The following is a 20263-nucleotide window of genomic DNA, read 5'->3' as shown; positions in this document are numbered from 1 at the left end:
ATGAAAATGGCAAAAAGACTATGTTTTCCTTTGAATTTTGGGAAATTCATAATCACATTTGACTTCCTAAACTTCCTACCCTAGAAAGTTGGCAGGAGAGGAAATATATGGAGAAATTAGAGAATTGTAAGTCTTCCAGAGTTGTATTGGACCCACAAATGTCATGGCTTGAATTCCCTCTGCAACACCCAGCAAGTGATGGTCAGTTTCTGAATGCATACTTCTAGTGACAGAGAGCTCCCCACTTTACAAGGCAGCTGAAACCATATGGGAAAAATTCTAATGGTTAAAAAGTTCTCCTTTACCTTGAGCTCAAGTCTACCCATCTGGCTATTTCTGCCTTCTGGAGCGATAGAGAACAAGTCAAATCTCTCTCCCGTAAGCCAGCTCTTCCAATATCTAAGGAAAGGGGTTGTGCCTCCCCACAAATCTTCTCAAAGCTAAGCTTCCCCTTCTCATATGTCTGCTTCTCACTAGCCATGGACTTGAATCTATCTCACTAGAAATTACAGGCCTTCTAGGCTGTCTGCAATCCAACCCCCTCCTCCTTCTCCATCCCCAGAAGCCTCTCCATACTATTTCATATCCCCTGCACTCCAGTTAAATTACACTGATTCAGTTTCCTAGATATGCTCTGGGCTTTCCTACCTTCTGTTTTTATCTATTTATGCCATTGCCCTCTACGTGAACCTCCTCTCCATCAAACTATGATGTCCCCAAAACACTGACCCAGTCTTCAAAAGGAATCCCAATCCCATCTCTCCACTGACACCATTCAGAGCTGATCTCTTCCTCCTCCAATCTCTAACTCCCACTCCTCATCTGTTGCACTCTCCTGGGCATCATACTGCTTCCGCACAAGTGTTGCCCCCCTCCCATATCTTCTAGTCCTCAAAGAGCATTTCTGCTTCTGCTTAGCACAGAACCTTTCTTGCACATGACAAGCATGCCGTAAGAGTCTGCTGACTGAGTGAGTGAGTGAGTGAGTGTATCAATTCCTAGGGTGGTGGCGACAAATTGCCTTAGAGTTGTATTTATTCCCACTGTCTGCATAGAGTTGGGACTCTTCATAGTGACATGTCAAGGATGGCTCTCTCCTGAGGAAGAGGCAATCAACTTGGCCTGCCAGGCCCAGATGGTACCCAGGGGAACTATGGGGCATGCTAGGACTATGCACTACTCTGAGATGTTAATATGGTGACCTGTAAGATCAGTGTTAGTAAGAACAAGAAACAAGACCTCAAGTGGAATCTGACCTTCTGAGTTAGTCCCTCAAAGAGCCAAGTAAATAGGTTCTCCCATATATTTCTGACATAAATGTAATTCTGGAAAGTAGTTTGTTGGTACATATCAAAATTTCATCTCCCTCCACCATATGATACTACTTTTAGTACTCTACCTTATGCAAGTTATCAAAAATACAGACAAACATTTATATAAAAGTATTTCTTAGTATGTTCATTGCCATGTTACTTATAATACAGGAAAGTTTGGAAACAACATAAAGTCCCCATAATAGGAAGACAACCAGATAGATGAAGGTATATAGCTGTGATAGACTATTACACAGCCATTAAAATCATTCCTTTGAAGAATCTGTTATGATGGGAAGATGAAAGTGATAAAATGTCAAATAAAAAATAATATACAAAGTTTTAAAGAGAGAGATAGTGATAGAGATAGGGATACACTTCCACATTTAACAGTGGTTATCTTTGAAAGAGAAAACAATGAATGTGTTTTTGTACTTTTTTTGTACTTTTCTAATCTTTCCACAATCAGCTTGTGTAATTTTATAAGCAGACCACAATTTGTAAAACCTTTAACAATAAAGGGAAATCATTCCAGAGCTGTCTCAGATTCATTTGCAGAAGCTGAGAACAAAACATGCAGGAAAGTTGTGTTTGGTGGGGGTAATATAAGAAAAGATATGAAAATGTCATAAAATGCTACCTAAAAATTGTGTTTTGTGTGACAAGAAAAAGAAAATGGGAACTATATGGAACAGCCTATTTACTTGCCAACATCCAGTCATCTGATGGTAGAGCTGGAATTACCTTGGAAATAATTAAGGTCAACCTTGTTATTTTCAAATGAAAACAAAATTATAGCCTTGAGGAAGAATGTGATTCAAGTTTACCATTAATGCTACAATTAGTTTCACACCTTTAGGAAAGTAGGATAGTATGACACTCCAAACCACCCACCCAAGAGTCCAGAATTGCTTATGGCAAAGGACAATGGCTGTCTTCCTTATTTCACTATCAGAGGCAGCCAATGGATTTGCAAAAAGTATCCTGGATCAATAATCATGCCTGAAAATATAAATAAGTGGTAGGGACCCCCCTGTTTTTCCTTCCATCCAAGAACACTGGGAGACTTCCAAACTGGTTCTAATCTTGGTTCTGTCAAAACAAATTTTATGACCATGAGCCAGTCACTTCCTTGCCTTGAACCTCAGTTTCTTCCACAATAAACTAAGGATAAGAATCCTTAGCTTGGTGCGCCTGGGTGGCTCAGTGGGTTAAAACCTCTGCCTTTGGCTCAGGCCCTGATCCCAAGGTCCTGGGATTGAGCCCGGCGTTTGCTCTGCAGGGAGTCTGCTTCCTCCCCTCTCTCTCTGCCTGCCTCTCTGCCTACTTGTGATCTTTGTCTGTCAAATGAATAAATAAAATCTTTAAAAAAAAAAAAAGAATCCTGACAACAAGGAGGTTGTCAGGCTTAAATGACATGATGAATAAGAGACATCTTTTTTTTAAGATTTTATTTATTTATTCTTTTGACAGACAGAGATTACAAACAGGCAGAGAGGCAGGCAGAGAGAGAGGAGGAAGCAGGCTCCCCGCTGAGCAGAGAGCCTGATGTGGGGCTCCATCCCAGGACCTGGGATCATGACCTGAACCTAAGGCAGAGGCTTTAACCCACTGAGCCATCCAGGCGCCCAATAAGATACGTCTTCAAGAAAGTTTTCCCACTGTATGAGGGAAGTGTCAGGCAAGATAAAAAGAGAAAGGAAGAAGAAATGAAAGAAGGGAAAAGAAAGAAAGGAAGAAAAAAAGAAGGAGAAAGAAAGAAGAAAGATAGATGATAGATAGATGATAGAGGAAGAAAGAAGGGAGGGAGGGAGCGAGAGAGGAATGGAGGAAGGGAGGGGGGAGGGAGGAACAGGGAAGAAAGAAAGGAAGGAAGGAAGGAAAAGAAAGGAAAGTTAAGGGGGGCCTCTGATGGGATGAGCACATACAACTAATGAATCAAACACTACTTCCAAAATTAGTGATGTATTATTGATGGCTAATTGAAATTTAATTTATAAAAAGAAAAGTTTTGTTCCACAAAGCTATGTTATTCTGGAGAAATACTGATGATGCTTTTATACAGCCCATGTTTTTATGGAGTGCCCCCAAATTTCCTGAAAGAGACAGAGTGGTCACTTTCTCTTAGAGGGAGCAAGATCTTCACGGCTCAAATGGAAAATAAACTCACTTAATTTCAAGAAACTGTTTTTCTTTGTTAATGGACCATATAATACCCAGAATGCCCAGACCTCTGGAGATGGCTTTTTGCTCCAGTTTCTATCTTCCCTTTAAGGAATGAAACAAAATATCCCAGAGCTTCCTCTCCACCCTGTCTTTGGGCTGTGCTAGATGATTGCCTTCAACTGTTCTCAAACTGGAGCATGCATCAGAATCTAAAGTAAAAATATGGAACACCCAGTTATATCTGAATTTCAGATAAACAAAATCAGTTTTAATAAAATTATGTTCAAATATTGCATGAGACACGTTACACTAAAAAAGTATTCATTGTTTCTCTGAAATTCAGATTTAATGAGCCACTGTTTTTTTATTTGTTAAATCTGGCAACTCTAAGCACAGTCATTTGGAAATTTTGTTAAGCCACAGACGGTTGAATCCCATCCTTTCAACTTTCTGATACAGCAGGTCTGGGTTAAAGCTGGAAATTTTGCCTAACTAGAGCCCAGGTCTTGCCGCTGCTGCTGTTGTGGGCACCACACTTTGAGAGGCCTGTCCTGGGAGAACAAGAAAGGGAGAGAAATGACTAAAATTCGCAGTGCCTCCTCTAGGCCAAGTGTGGGGCCAGGCACCTCATTCACTTTAACTTACATCATACTCACTATAGTCTGTGAAATAAGAATTATTCTCATCTTCATTTTACGGGTGAGAAGACTGAAAACCAGAATAGTGATGTGCCCAAGGTTCCATAGCCAAATTGACCAACATCCAGGAGAGAGAAAGGGAGGCCATACCACTGCTCTGACTTTCCCCTTCTTCCCCAGACATTCGCTTCTGAACATCCCTGAAGGGGCACAGTAGGGTCAGACTCCCCTACCCATCTCACTATAAATTTAGAAACAGCATGTATACATCTGCATCATGCTTATATTTCAGATTCTTCCCTCATCCTCTGGGGAAATGGTCTTTAATCTGAATTAGTATTTTGATTCTATTATATCTTTTCATAGGAGAGGTTTGGAAAGATTTAAACTTTGACTCTTGCCATCTCTTAAGGATCACAATTCATGGACCGGGACAGAAAAGAGGGTGAGGCTCATATATTCAGACCATTTTATTTGAGATTCTGGTAAATATTTAGACACACACATTGCTCCAGAGCCATCATAATCTCTGTTTACTTTATATCAGCTTATGTCCTTCATGAACAATGGTGGCCATTCACTCATTATCTTCTTAAATCTCTCTCCTTGCCCTAAGAACCAAAAGGGCAGGAAATCAGGAAACCCCTGCCAAGGCTGGCACTTTCCCACAGGTTATTGGCACAAAAGGCAGGTGAGGTCTTCTGGTGGCATTCATAGGTCAAGGAGGCTAAAGATCAACCCTCTCACCAATTCAGATGGGCTCTTCTTTGGGATCATCAACACTAGGGGGTCCCTCACTCAAAGGGTCTGATCCATATGCATTATCTCCCCTACTCTGGCTTCCTTCCAGTTCCTCAACTATCCCAAGATTCTTCATCTCAGGCCTTTGACCATTCTGTTCCCTCTTCTTGGATTATTCTTTCCCCAATCTTTCTATGATTGCCTCCTGATTCTTCATGTCTCAACCTAAGTACTCTGTCCTCGGAAAGGCCTTTCCTGATCCTCTTATGTAGGTTGAGAAAGACCACTTTCCTTCCCTCTTACCCTTGATTCAAATACACTTCCTTCTTAACACTTACCACTATTTGTAATTGTGGATATATTTTGTAAGAATGTGTGTCACGCACACAAAAATACATGCCAGCACCTAACATAGAACATAACACATAGTAGGTAATCAATATGTAAATACAGAATGAAATAATAACAATGCATAAATGGATAAATAATTGAATTTGCTTTAAGAAGGAAGTTTAAGTTTAAGAATTAAGTTTAAGAAGGAAGGTCTGGAGATGAGATAAAATAATAACGATGACGATGGGGGCACCTGTCTGGCTCAGTCTGTAGAGTATATGACTCTTGATCTTAGGGTCATGAGTTTCAGCCCGACATTTAAGCTAGAAATGGGGGAACTAGGGTTCAAAATAAAGCAGCTTGGCTCCAGGGCCCCCGGTCTTAGTCTAAACTCTAAATCACCTCACTAATATAAAATTCACCCAAACAAAGAGAAACATAGGTGACCTAAAATGTGCCATGCCAGTGGTAGAATGGGAAAGCCCAGATATATATCTAACATGAATAACCCAAAGTCTTCATCTTAGCTGATAGTTTCAGCACTCTTCTGACTTGAACACGACTAGAAATGTTGATTATAATTTACTTTTTTCTTTCTCTGTCTGAGAAAGTGCTGATGTGTTAAAAAAAAAAAAAATGCTAGGAAGGTATCCAGAGAGAAAGGAAAAATCAAGAGTTTATGCACCAACTAGATGACAGGAAATTGGCTACACACCCATCAACTAATGCCTAAGAACACAAAGAATACATGGGGTGGTGAGTGGCTGTGCATTAATCAGAGAAACTCCTCAGAGGGGATTAAGCCATGAAGAGCAACTGGGAAATAAATGGCCCTATCAAAAAGAGAGGAAGAAAGGCAGGGAGAGAAAGTGAGGGAAGGAAAAGAAAGAGGAGAAGAATGACTTGGTGGTAGGAGATGAAAAGAAGAAGAAGAGAGGGAACAGGCTATTCAAGAGCAATGCAGCAACTGTCACATTAAGCAAAAAACTCTCATCAGAAAAGGGATACATATCTATGTAAACAGTCAAATTTTACAAAATCTTGACTCAACCTGAGAAAAACCAAATGTTTGAGACATTAAGGAAGCATAGTCATACCAGACTTTTCCAAGGGGTCCAATAGGGCCAAAATCAGGCACTCTGAATGGGGCCTGTTTGCTTTTTCAATTTTACTACCAAAGTAAAAAAGAAGAAAAGTAAAAGTCCAAAGAAAAAAATTTTTTCTCTATACACAGAAACACAAATGTGGAGCACTGCTGGACGAAGGCTTGACTTGGACCCAGCGCCCTCTTAACCTCCTAAATTCTTACAGCCTACACTCTGTGGCCAGTGGCCAGAGAGCAGAATGCAGGTTAAGGTCTTAGGTGACATCAACAAGGGGATCCAGCAAGAGTGTCTAAGGACAGGACGCCGGGGTGGCTTAGTTGGTTGGGCCGCTGCTTTCGGCTCAGGTCCTGGGATCGAGTCCCGCGTCGGGCTCCTTGCCCAGCAGGGAGCCTGCTTCTCTCTCCTCCTCTGCCTGCCACTCTGCCTGCTTGTGCACTATCACGCTCTCTCACTCGCTCTCTCTCTCTCTCTCTCTCTCTCTGACAAATAAATAAATAAATAAAATCTTTAAAAAAAAAAAAAAAAAGAGTGTCTAAGGACATGTCCTTCTCCTCCCTCCTATTTCTTTAATTCAGCACATATTTCTCAAATGCCCACTAGATGCAGGGTCCTAGACTAGGTATTAGAAGAAGAAAAAAAAGATTAAGAAAAACATAGCCTCAGCCCTGAGATAAACAAAAGCACACAGAGCTACATGCAAGTAGAAAACAATCAGAGCAGGAAGAAAGGGTCAACTGGACTTAGTGGTCACTTCTATTAAATCTTATGAAGGTCAAGTGCTTGTCTGTCCTGGGTCTCACATCTTCCTGAACTTTGTTCCCTTAGTGAGCTCTCGGCCTCTTCTGTGTCCATTCACATAGTTCATGCTCTTTCTCTCATTCATGAGTTACCACCTAGGTCTTAGGCCTGCTGGACTCTTTCAAGACCCACTCCAGTAGCATCTTAATAGATATTTGATCATTGGGATTTAAAGACTTAAATATCAAATCAGATATATTTTACTCAAGAAAGTTTAGTGAGTATAAAAAGCTGTCTTCTCAGTAAACAACGTGTGTTGGAGAGGATGTGGAGAAAGGGGAACTCTCTTACACTGTTGGTGGGAATGCAAGTTGGTGCAGCCACTTTGGAAAACAGTGTGGAGATTCCTTAAGAAATTAAAAATAGAGCTTCCCTATGATCTTGCAAGTGTGCTACTGGGTATTTACCCCAAAGATACTGATATAGTGAAAAGAAGGGCCATCTGTACCCCAATGTTCATAGCAGCAATAGCCACAGTTGCCAAACTTGTGGAAAGAACCAAGATGCCCTTCAATGGATGAATGGATAAGGAAGATGTGGTCCATATATACTAAGGAGTATTATGCCTCCCTCAGAAAGGATAAATACCCAACTTTTGTTTCAACATGGATGGGACTGGAAGAGATTATGCTGAGTGAAATAAGTCAAGCAGAGAGAGTCAATTATCATATGGTTTCACTTACTTGTGGAGCATAAGGTATAACCCAGAGGACATTGGGAGATGGAGCGGACAAGTGAGTTGGGGGGAATTGGAGGGAGAGACAAAACATGAGAGACTGTGGACTCTGAAAAACAAACTGAGGGTTTTGGAGGGGAGGGGGATGGGGGGGTTGGGTGGGTCTGGTGGTGGGTATTATGGAGGGCACGTATTGCATGGAGCACTGGGTATGGTGCATAAACAATGAATCCTGGAACACTGAAAAATAAAATAAATAAAATGGAGGTGGGGGGAATCTGTCTTCTTTCCTGAGGGAAAATGTTCATCATGGTCTCTACTCAATCCTAAAGAAAAGAATTTCTTGGTTTTCAGATAAACCTTTAGACTATACCTATTGATCTCACAAATTTCCAACCCAAAGAATAGGAAGAAAGGAGCTGAAAAAGAGAAAGAGAAAGAGTCCTAGCTCTGTAATTATCTTGTATGAACTTGGGCAACCCGTGGGGTTAATCTTCATTCTTGTTGGATCACTCAGATATGGGATACGATGATAGTCTTAAAAAGTTTTCAGCAACAATCTTAAGTAAGTACCATTATTGTCACTGTAGAGATAGCAAATGTAAGACACAGAGATGCTTAGTAACTCAAGCAAGGTCACACAACAATTAAGGGGCAGAAGCTAGGCTTGAACTCTAGCAGCCTGACTCCAGATCCTAGGCCCGAAAAAGGGGTCGACAAATTAGGGCTTATAGACCAAACCTGGCCCTCTGCCTCTTTTTGCAAATAAAGTTTTTTTAGAACATAGTAATGGCCATCCATTTATGTATTGTCCATAGCTAATTTCATGCTACAATAGCAGAGTTGAATAGTTGTGACAGAGACCATATAGCCTACAAAGCCAAAATATTTATTATCTGGCACATTACAGAGAATGTTTTTCAACCCTCACCCTACATCACTGCGGTATACTCCTCTCTGATGATTCTCTAATAATAAAAGAAGGAAAGGAACTGTGGCTATTGAGAGATCCACAGCCATTCAATTTTCCAGATCCTCTTTGGCAATAGACTGGCTAACATGCCCACACTCATTCTTGGTTCCTTCCCTGTGGTGTGGACTAGTAAACTTTTAGTACTGGAGGAGACTTTGAGATCCTCAATCTGACTGTCCCCCATTACAGTGGAAACTCTGAGACTCAGAGAAGTTAATGACTGGCCCAATGTCACAAAGCTGGGACAAGCCAAGTCCTTTGGTTTCTTTGTGAGGTTCCCACTCCTTCTGAAGTGCTTATTTCTGCCTTGAAGGAGGTTGTCAAAGGGTTTAATCAACCCCATTATAACCCACTTCTCCCTTGGAGCTGACTCAGGTAAGTATAATCAAATCCTCCTCCAAAATAAGAATTCTCCACTGGGCGGTGTATCTGAGGCCCAGCCTCTCTGATTAATTTCTGCTACCACTAGACAAGGAGTAGGGAATTTCCCCTTCAATGCTCACATTCCTGCTTCCCCATTTCCCACATCCCCAAATAATCATTACAACATAGCATACAGGCAACTGTTTGTTAAAAGCTGCCAACCACAGAAGGGAATCCTGAGCCATCAACCAACCTAAAGTTACAAAATGTATAGCTTCATGGTTTCATATTACTCAGTTGGCTTGGCTTGCTCAAGTGTGACTCAGGTTTCTGGAGGCCTCCCTGCCTGGCCCACTGTGTAAGCTATCTCCTCTTGTAACCCAGCCTTGGAGTGCTTGCTCTTCCTCTTCAATTGTCCCTCACTTCTATTCTTTTTTTTTTCTTTTCAGCGTAACAGAATTCATGTTTTTGCACTGCACCCAGTGCTCCATGCAATCCGTGCCCTCTATAATACCCACCACCTGGTACCCCAACCTCCCACCCCCCACCCCTTCAAAACCTTCAGATTATTTTTCAGAGTCCACAGTCTCTCATGGTTCACCTCCCCTTCCAATTTCCCTCAACTCCTTTCTCCTCTCCATCTCCCCTTGTCCTCCATGCTATTTGTTATGCTCCACAAATAAGTGAAACCATATGATAATTGACTCTCTCTGCTTGACTTATTTCACTCAGCATAATCTCTTCCATGCCCATCCATGTTGCTACAAAAGTTGGGTATTCATCCTTTCTGATGGAGGCATAATACTCCATAGTGTATATGGACCACATCTTCCTTATCCATTCCTCTGTTCAAGGGCATCTTTGTTCGTTCCACAGTTTGGCGACCGTGGCCATTGCTGATATAAACATTGGGGAATGGATGGCTCTTCTTTTCTTAAGGCAAGGCACAAATGATTTCTCTCTCTCAGGCTTATTAACTTTTTAGGAATAGGGTCTTTTTCCAGAGCTCCTAAATATTCACTGGTTACAGGTCATAACTTCTCCTTCAGCCTCCTAAGCTCCTAAGAATGTCCCCAGTGGACCTCTTTCTTCAATCTCTTTTCAGACTTTGCAAGGTACAATTTCCTCCTACTTTTTTTGTGGGTGAGTACCGAAGTCCTCCTGGCCTCTGGTGTATTAATCCCAGGTCCTCCCTTCCTCAAATCACCTAAGAACTCTTTACCCAAAACTTCTCTGGTTGTTCACTCCTACTACATCACAAAGCAACATGACTAAAGGCAGATGGAGGGGACAAAGTGTCCCAGTAGGTTACTGACAGAGATGTGAGCTCCTGGGAAGCCTGTTATCTCTGTAATGTTCTCCTTAGGCTTGCACTTTTGGGAATTTATATTACAAGTATTAACTTCCAAGCCTGACAGGACTGAATTGACTTTGTATTTTTTTTAAGATTTTATTTATTTATTTGACAGAGAGAAATCACAAGTAGATGGATAGGCACGCAGGGAGAGAGAGAGAGAGGGAAGCAGGCTCCCTGCCGAGCAGAGAGCCCGATGCGGGACTCGATCCCAGGACCCTGAGATCATGACCTGAGCCGAAGGCAGCGGCTTAACCCTCTGAGCCACCCAGGCGCCCCAATTGACTTTGTATTTTAACATGAAGAGAAATATAGATGTATAGGTTTAATATAGTATCAATTCTTTTTCAATTTTAGAGGGAAAGTCCTTAGATTCACATCTTCTCTTTTAACTCCTCCTTTCAAGCATGTATTGCAATATAATTTAAAACCATTTAAAATTTTAGAATAAAAATTATCATGCTTATTTTCCTTATAAATTAACAGTTTTTAAATTTTATAAATTAGTAGAACCTTGTTCTCAAACAAAATCTTTGCAGATTCCCCTTATATAAAATAAATAAAAGTCAGTTAGCTGGGAAAGAGGAAGAGGGCAGCCTTTGAGATATTTCTGCAGTGAACATATTTGCAAACACACTGTTTTAGAATATAACCATACTTAATTGAATCTAAGACACCAACTACTATAAGACATACCATGTAGCACCAAGAAAGAAAAAGCATTGCCACTTAAGCTATGGCATGCCACTGATGGATTATAACACACAAGCCAATCTCAAAGATGTCAAAATGAGGTCAGTGTGTAGCTGGGATTGATGATTATAGTAGTATAAATAAAGATAAATAGAAATCATGCTCATTTATTGACATGGTCAATCTGAAAGCTAAATTTAAGTGAAGCAGCAGCACTAGCTTCACATAAATGATAGTTTTCATTTATTGGGCATTACTAAGTGCTATGCCCCCAAACAAATGCCAACGGGAAGGCTGCCCTAATGCTCCTAACCTTCCTTCCATTTCTTAATAGTCTCATTTACTGAGTACTTGCCAAGTGCGGAATGGAGTACATGGATTATCTCATTTAATCCTGACAAAAACACTCCAAATTTGGTAGGCACTATTCTCCTACTTTTTGAGGTAGAAACTGAAGCTCAGGGAAGGTCAGTGACTTAGCCAAAGCATACAATTAATAAATGCGGCAGATCAGATATGATGACTTCAAAGCCCATACATGTTCTCTATAGAATTTTTTAGAATTAAATCATTCTCAAAATTGAGAAGGACTTAGAAGTCATTGATCCTCCATTCAAGAATTCCTCTCTCCAGCATCCCTAGCAGATGATGTTTTCAGTATATCTGACCAGATAGATAAGAGTCTACCCAAACCAGTAACTATCAAACCTGCCTGATAATAAAAAGCATCTGGACGCTTTTTTAAAATGCAAATTCTTAGGCCTCTCTTCCAAGGTTTTTTTGCTTGCTTGGTTGGTTTTTGGTTTTGGTTTTTTTTTTTTTTTTTTTAATAGGTCTGGAGTAAGGCCTAGAAATCTGTACCTTTGGTAAGCACACCCAGATAATTCTGATACATGGACAAGTTTGCAAACCACTTATGCAATCTCACAAAGCCTTAGATGGAAACCATTATTGGAAGAAGAAGTTGAATTTCAGCCCCATCAAGGAAGTAGTGACTTCTGTACAAAAGAATAATGATGCCATGTTTCTCTGTTAGTTAGAATAATCTAACAATGAAACATAATCTAACAATGAAAGCAATACCTACGGGAAAGCCCACATGAATCATTGACCCTACATGCTTTGGGAAGAACTAATTCCTCTCACCAACCAAATCTGAGCCCAGACGCACTTCCAGGTGCTATCAGGAAGAAAAACATCATTGCTAGTTAAGATGTGATGTGTTGCCAGACCAAGCCCAAAATGCAAATTTCCTAAGGATGGTTCTGTCCCATTCTTAGCCCCACACATACACTCTCATTGGCTTCTCCACGACCCAGAGATTAGAAGTTGATGTCTTACCCCCAATAAATCAGCCCTAGAAATTTTATATAAAGAGATATGAGAGTTTCTTGTCACAGTGTAGGGAGGGGAGATTAAGCAATTCTGGATCAAACTGAGGGCAGCTGAGTACTTGGCAGGTTTACTGACGCATTAGAAGGGGTGGGGGTGCACTGCTTTCGAAATAACTAAAAATGAACTTCCTATCCGGCTCTGTAATTCAGCAAATCTCAAGTCCACTAAGATTTCATCCAGCCTTGGCCCTGAAATCTGTACAACACCCTGTCCAATAGAAATTTCTATGATGATAGAAATATTCTAGATCTGTACTGTCTAATATGGCAGACACTACCCCCATGTAGCTATTTTTTCTCTATTAAACTTAAGATTTTTTTAATTTTTATTTTTTTATTAACATATAATGTACTATTAGCCCCAGAGGTACAGGTCTGTGAATCACCAGGTTTAAACATGTAGCTATTAAGCACTTGGAATATGGCGAGTAGGACTGAGTAAAGAAATTTTTAATTTTATTTAATTTTAATTTCAACTTAAGTAGCCCATGAGATTAGTGGCTACTATACTGGACAGCGCAGTTCTAGAGGGACTACCCTAGACTTGTCTTTAACTTTGTGATCAGAGCTGCCTATTCAACACCAACTTTTAGGAAAGCACCAAAGTACAAAGCTTGAGAAGATAAAATATATCAGGAGAGAGCACCATGAGGGACCCATGATATAAATCAGCATCTTCCCAGTATTCTTGGCCACCTTAGGGATAAGACAGAAATGACTTCAGGGATAATCCAAGCAACTGTGAAGATTTCAGTTATTAAAGTCCATCCCAAAACAGCTGATCAAAGGCCAACTGCAGGGTGTGGTGTGATTTCCTTGCAACTCTTCTCATGCTCTGCATATGACTGTGACAATTTTTTTTTTTAATTTCTTCTCTTCCTCCAGCCAACTCACACTCACTTTCTTCTAATTGTTTCTATGCTTCATTACCCACCTCTTTCACCAGCTAGTCTTGCTTGTATCTTATGTCCAAGGAACTGGACAACTTGGCCAATCTGGTCAACCAGTCATTTTGGAGAGAACTCTGAGTTGAGATAATCATTGGACTGAACTGATAAGCTAGCCAGAGCTCTGTGCTGATAGGATGGAAGGGGCTTCCCAGTTTCTCTTCCATGCATGTACATGTCCTTTGACTGAGATAGTTCTGCCCATGTACAAGAAAAATACCTCTCAAATATACAAAACACAAAATCCTCAAAGAGATGAAGAAAACTGTAAGAACAGTAGGGGTCTCCTCCTCTATCTGTTCTATGAGTGCTTCTTGAGGTTCCCTTGTGTATCAGGCATTGCATTAGGCTCCCAACTTGGGACAAATAAAGTGTCTCTATCATGAGACATAAAGTAACAAAAAGGTTACTGTAGTGAAAGAGCTATTTATTGAGTTTCCACCCCACAAAAAATTATCCATTTCTCATAACACTCCTAGAAGGCAACTATTACCATCCTGTTTTTATACATACAAAAATGGAAGCTCAAATGTACCCAAGATCATCTCAGTCTGTGTGCTCTTTTTGCTTCTCCACACTGTCCACCTTGTGCAGTCTCTTCCTCTATGTAAACCGTGAAAGATTCCAAGCATTATTTATTTACCCTTACCATAAGAGATTAAGGGTACCCAGGAGACCTGGTGATCAGAAGACCTATTTTCAGAGACTTAAGGCAGGAAGGAAGAATCAGTGCCTCCCAAAACCAAGAAGAAAAGGGCCTCCTATGAAGAATATTATAGTTAAGCAGGTGGTTTTTCAGAGAAAACTTACCGGCCACCACACCATACTTCGTCCTGCCAGGAAGAAGCCTCCAACAGTCCCACGATTAGTGGAAAACATAGCCTGAGGAGGAAAGGTCAAAAATTTAATAGTAAACTAGAACAGAGTGGCTTTGCCAGCCAAAATGACCCACCTCTCCATCCACATATACTTGCACTTTCTTTTATCCACTTCATGTGCTGAAATACTTCCACATTCCTTACTCCCTTGGAGCTCTTCTATACTTAGAAGAAGGAAGCAGGGATCTAGATTTGACAGACAAGAAGACTGGAGCTCAAAAGGTTTAAACAGCTTGCCCTTGTGCTAGCTCTGAAATGAGTTCACAGTACAGCTCCAAGCAAATCACCCAACCCGGACCTATTTGTTAAAAAAAGGGAAATGGAACTTTTTGTGCATTTTTTTACAAGCATACCCAAGGTGCCCAATGAAATATCATTCCTTTTAAAAGCACTATACAGTATGTGAACTATATATCTATAAGTTATCAAAACAAAAAGAAAAAGAATAATGCTATAGGAATGCTTGGTGCTCGTACTAAATACACTAAAGATGGAACATTCAAACTCAATCAAAACTTTCCTCTCCATGATGTCGGTAGGAGCTTGCTGGAAACATTACTTTACAACATATTGTGAGTACTGTAGAATGATGATTATTATAAATGCAGAGGAAGGAGGGGATTCCTTCTGATTGCGGTGTCAGGAAACCTTCACAGAAGGAACAGCACTTCAACAAGTCTTGAAGATAGAATGGGATTTATTAGAGAAAAGAAGGAAAGAACATTTTAGACGGTGGGAACAGCATGAGCAATAACCCAGAGACACAACAGCAGCAGTGTGGGGAGGAAGGGAAGAGTAAACAGTATTACCTGGTGAACCTGGCAGAGGCATATGAATGAGGAGAAGGGTGAGAAGTGAGAGCAGATCACAGACCCTCAAATGCCAGGCTGAAAAATATAGCCTTTATTCCATAGGCAGTGTGGAAGCCACTGAAGGTTTATGAGGAGAAGAATGACATGCATCTTCAACAAATGACCACCAGCACCCTTGGAATGTTCCTTCTCAACCATCAGCTTATTCCCGGCGCAGCTCAGGCCCAGGCCCAGTCTTCCAGCTCAAAACTGGGACAGTGCCTCTGTCCATGGGCTCCTTCCTCCTCCCTCTTTCTTTTTGTTTTAATTTATTTACTTGAATTCCATTAGCCAGTACAGCCCTCCCACTATCTATGTCTGTGGCATTCTCTTAGCTGCTAATCTTCCTGAAAATGTTAATGGCTGATAATAACTTAGTCTTCTTAAAGGTGTTTGCATTTTCACACATGACCCCTGAGGCCAAAGAGTATCACTGGTCCAAAGGAATTAACCTCAGATGGGACATTTCAAACACTGGAAACTCGCCATCTATTCAGCAAACATGTCTACTACAGATTACATGTTGCTGAGTGCTCAGACTCCAAAGATGGACTGGACTCAGTCCTTTAGAAGCAGGGTCATTCATACATCCAACAACCAACATAGATTGGTAAGCACCCCTGTGTGCCAGGCAGTGCCAGCGAGATCATGCTCAGATATTTCTGGATTCCGGGCAGGGTCCTCCCTCCCAGAGGACATACTCTTAGGGTTTCCGTAGAGGTTTCTCTAATAACAAAAGGGTTAACAGACCCAAGGAGCAAAGAAGGTAGCTAGGGGCTCAACAAACATGTCCCAAGGACTCAGGCTATGGAAGTTTGCCAGGGAAAGGCCATTCTGGCAAATGGCCAGACTAGAGTGGGGAACTGGATAATTCAGGAAAGATGTTGGGGATGGATAAAAGACAAGGAGAGGTGTTTCTAAAGCAGGACTTCTCTTCTCTAGAATGTTCATCCCCTCCTCTCCACAAGCCCAGACCCTGCATAGCCATCCTGCAAGGTCCCTCAAATGTGACCTTCCCCCATAAAACTTTACCTGACACTCCTTCACAGAAACTTCTTCCTCTCCTATGGCCTCTTCCCCTTCCCAAACAAAAATAATCTCTCTTCTGTAAACATCTAGAGAACTTCCTCCATACCTCATTCACAGCCCCTACATTTTTTTTTTACTCTGTGTTACCATATTACAATTTTTCCAGCTTTATTAATGCATATTGACAAATAAAAATTATTTGTTTTTAAGAGATACAATGTGATATTTTAAAATACATACTCATCGTCAGGGGCTGGGGGTGGAGGAAACTGAGAGATTTTGATCAAGAGGTAAAAGGTAAGTGTACCTGAGTGACTCTGTCAGTTAAGCCGCCAACTCTTGGTTTTGGCTCAGGTCATAATCTCAGGGTGATGAGATGGAGCCCCAAGTCAGGCTCCACACTCAGTGGGGAGTCTGCTCAAGATTCTCTCTCTCCCTCTCCTTCTGCCCCTCCCCATTCCGTGAACTCATGCTTGTGCTCTCATCCTCTCTCTAAAAATAAATAAATAAAAATATTTTAAAAGGTGAAAGGTAAAACTATAATGTGAATAAATTCTGGAGATCTAACTTACATCATGGTGACCATAGTTTATAATACCGTATTGTATAGTTGGATGAGGCAGCCCTGGAAGAGGGTAAAACAGAACAAAATAATGTTGGAAGAGATGAGGATGGTGAGAGGGACTTTAGCTGTGAGTGTCTTTTCTAAGATGAGGAAGCACAACAGGCCAGGATTGCTCTCTCTGGGCAGCCCAGAGATCATGCAGGAATCAAGGTGCCTATCCTAGGCACTTTTGATAATCCAGTAGAAAAAAAGAGGAATGTAAACTGGAAGAAATCCAGCACGTTAAATGATCGGGGCCCAGAAACACTGACAAATGGGGAAGATTAAATGTAGACAAATATCAGCAGACTCATTAAGTAGCATTTAACAGGACAAGTGATACTGATTCACAGATATTTGAAAAGTGTAAACACCATAATCAACAGGATTGGCAGAAGCTAAAATAAGATTGGCTAGGGAAAGAGAGATTATCAGTGATTGTCTGGGAAACAGGCAGTATGGCACAGCTAGCAAATGATGGATTTGCATCTTCACTACAGCACTTATAAGGTGGGGAGGGGTGAGGAGGAAGGCAGGCAAGGTGGCAAAGCCCCTGGTACCGTGGAAAACCAAGAGTCAAAAGACCTGAGTTCCAGGAACAATTCCATGTACTGCAACGTTGGACAAACCACAACCACATGGGCCTTCAGTTTCCTTCTTCTAAATTGGGATTAGCATTCCTGCCCTCCTTTTCTTGAGGCTTCCTGTAAAGATGCACTACCCGGTTGATCGTTTTTGCCCATTTTACTTAAAAGGACAAAAACAATTCAGGGCTTGCTTCATATCATGGAAGGCAAATGATTAATAGTATTCTTTTAAGATTTTATTTGAGAGAGAGAGGAAGCACAAGCAGAAATGGGGCAGGGGAAGAGGGAGAAGCAGACTCCCCAGTGAGCAAGGATTCCCCATGTGGGACTCTATCCCAGAACCCTGGGACCATGACCCAAGCTGAAGGCAGCTACTCAACCAACTGAGCCACCAAGGTGCCCCGATTAATAGTATTTAAAAGACTTCTCCATAGAGAATTTTCAGGTTCATCTCTGCAGAGCTTTAAAACAACCTTGGGGAATCATAAGAATAGGTAAAATTGTACCTATTTACACCGGAGTAAACTGAGGTTGAGGTGGGTTTCCCAGGGTTGTAGAGCTAGAACCATGTCAAAGCCAGTGGTAAACTTGAGATAGGTGAGCGTGGTGGTGGGTATTAAGGAGGGTATGTATTGTATGGAGCACTGGGTGTGGTGCATAAACAATAAATCTTGAAACACTGAAAAAATAAAATTAAAAAAAAAAAAAAAAACTTGAGAATCCTGGTTCCTAGTTGGACACTTCTGGGAAGGTGAGACTATTGGGGAACAGTCAGTCACACTGACCCCTTGGAACACTAGAAGAGGTTTTTACTCACATCTGGTTTCTATAATTACTTAGAAAACAAACAAACCAAAACAAACAAACAAACAAACAACAACTTCCTTTTATCCCTAAGGAAAAAAAAAATGAAACAAAACTCTGTGGCCATGGAAGGGCTAATGTCCACCCTCCTCCCCTCTAAATCAAGAGTTCAACTACCTGCTGCCCTCGCAGCCTCCTGGCCCAACACCCCAACCAAAGCCACTGAGAGTGTCTGGAATATGTGCTCATTTATATTTTTTTTATGATTTATTTATTCAAGGATGCCTGGGTGGCTCAGTCGGTTAAGAGTCTGTCTTTGGCTCAGGTCATGATCCTGGGATCCTGGGATCAAGTCCTACATCTGGCTGCCTCCTCAGTGGGGAGCCTGCTTCTCCCTCTGCCTGTCCCCCCACCATTAGTTTCTCTCTCTCTCTCTCTCTCTCTCTCTCTCTCTCTGACAAATAAAATCTTTTTATAAAATTTATTTAAGAGAGAGCTCAAGTGCATGCAGGAGTGGGAGGAGGGGCAGATGGAGTGAATTCTCGGGCAGAATCCTGGATTGTAGAGCCCCGAGCCTGGAGTCCAAAGAAGGGCTCAATCCCATGACCCATGAAACATGACCTTAGCCAAAACCAAGAGATGGTGGCTCAACTGCCTGAGCCACCCAAGCGCCCCTGGAATATGTGCACATTTAAAACACCTCATCTTCTAGTTGCTGGGTGTGCCAGAGACTGTCATAGTGAAATTTCTAAGTTCCAATTTCCAAGGCTGCTAAGAACAAGTTTCTCTGGTTTGGTGTGTCCTCAGTCCCCAAGGGGAGCCACAGACACTTCCCTCTCCCCAGCACCAGGCCACCTTCCGGTCTTCCTCCTATTCCTCCTCCACCCAACTTTGCCAACTCTCACTCATTCCAGCCCCTCCACCGGCAGGTCAGCCTTTCCCAGGAGGACCCCTACAGCCACAGCCCCTGCAGTTGGCAGAGATTTGTGTCCTTCCTGCTCTGAATTGTTTATTTTCCAATCAAAACTGTATGACTAAGAAGAGGCAGAATAGTCCTAGACTCCTTGGGGTTTATCTCCCAAGCCAAAATATCTTCCCTGCACCTCAAGCTGTCCCTCACATTGGCCCCCAGCCTCTCCATTTGCTCCCCACCTCCTTCTCTGCTCACAGGCCAGGGGTATCCTCCTTGGATCTTCCTCACCAGCTCCCATGGGCAACCCTCTTCTTTCTGCTCATCTTTGCCTGCCCCTCACCTCACACTGTGCCCCCTTAAACCCCTCTCAAACGCTTCCAAGTTATTTTCAACCTGCTCCACAGACCCTTAAGCCCATCATCCCCTCCTCACAGCTCACCGGTGCCATCGCTCCTCTGTGTGCCCCCCTTGTCCCTCCTGATGGCCCTTGTCCCTCCTGGTGGCCCTTGTCCCCTTAGCCCATGTCTCAGGGCCCTCACATACCCACAGCCCGACAGCCATCACCACCACAAAGTAGATGACGATGACAGAGATGTCGGCCGCATTGCGGATGCGCTCGTGGGGCGCGAGGGGTGCGGCAGTGGCGTTGGTCATGGAGCTCCAGGTGATACTGTCCATGGCGGCGGCGGCGGCGGCGGCGATGCGTTCCTCCAGCCCAGGCCCCTTGCTCTTTATACTGCCTCTGGGTTAATGATCAGCCCCTGCTAGGCGGGGAGAAGGCACCCTCGAAGTCACGTCCCTGCCCCGGATCTCCTGCACCGCGCCGTCGGGAAGCAGCCTTGGACGCAAACCACACTGAAGGAGGAGTAGACGGATCTGTTGGCAGAAAGGTGGCAGGCGGGCAGGTAAGGGCTGTTCGGTGAGTGGGGAGGGGCCGGCCAGGGGGCGGTGCCCGCCTAGCACAAAGGCCCGCTGTGCTCAGGCAGCGGGCACCTGGCCCGGCAGCTTCAGCAGCTTCGCCTGCTCTGCTGGGGTGCAGAGAGGGTGCGGCTTCATTGAAGAACCAGGCTGCCTGAGGCCAGGGGCTTAACGGCTTCAGGTC

At 42.5% G+C, this 20263-nt stretch overlaps 1 protein-coding gene across 1 annotated transcript in view; it reads right to left on the bottom strand.

The window, feature by feature from the left end:
- The window catches only part of SLC5A1 (solute carrier family 5 member 1), an 84532-nt gene extending 64472 nt beyond the window's left edge, over positions 1-20060 (bottom strand). The window contains exons 1-2 of the mRNA XM_059409910.1: positions 19705-20060; positions 14306-14377 (exon numbers count right to left, since the gene is read on the bottom strand). Of these exons, the coding sequence (XP_059265893.1) occupies positions 14306-14377; positions 19705-19839 (207 nt within the window). The 5' untranslated portion in view covers positions 19840-20060. The remainder of the gene's footprint in view (positions 1-14305; positions 14378-19704) is intronic.
- Between the last annotated feature and the right edge of the window lie 203 nt (positions 20061-20263).

Source organism: Mustela nigripes, chromosome 8 (genome assembly GCF_022355385.1).
Source record: "Mustela nigripes isolate SB6536 chromosome 8, MUSNIG.SB6536, whole genome shotgun sequence".
Taxonomy (NCBI): Eukaryota; Metazoa; Chordata; class Mammalia; order Carnivora; family Mustelidae; genus Mustela; species Mustela nigripes.
Note: the sequence above shows the minus strand (reverse complement) of the source record. Positions and strands in the feature narration are given on the sequence as shown.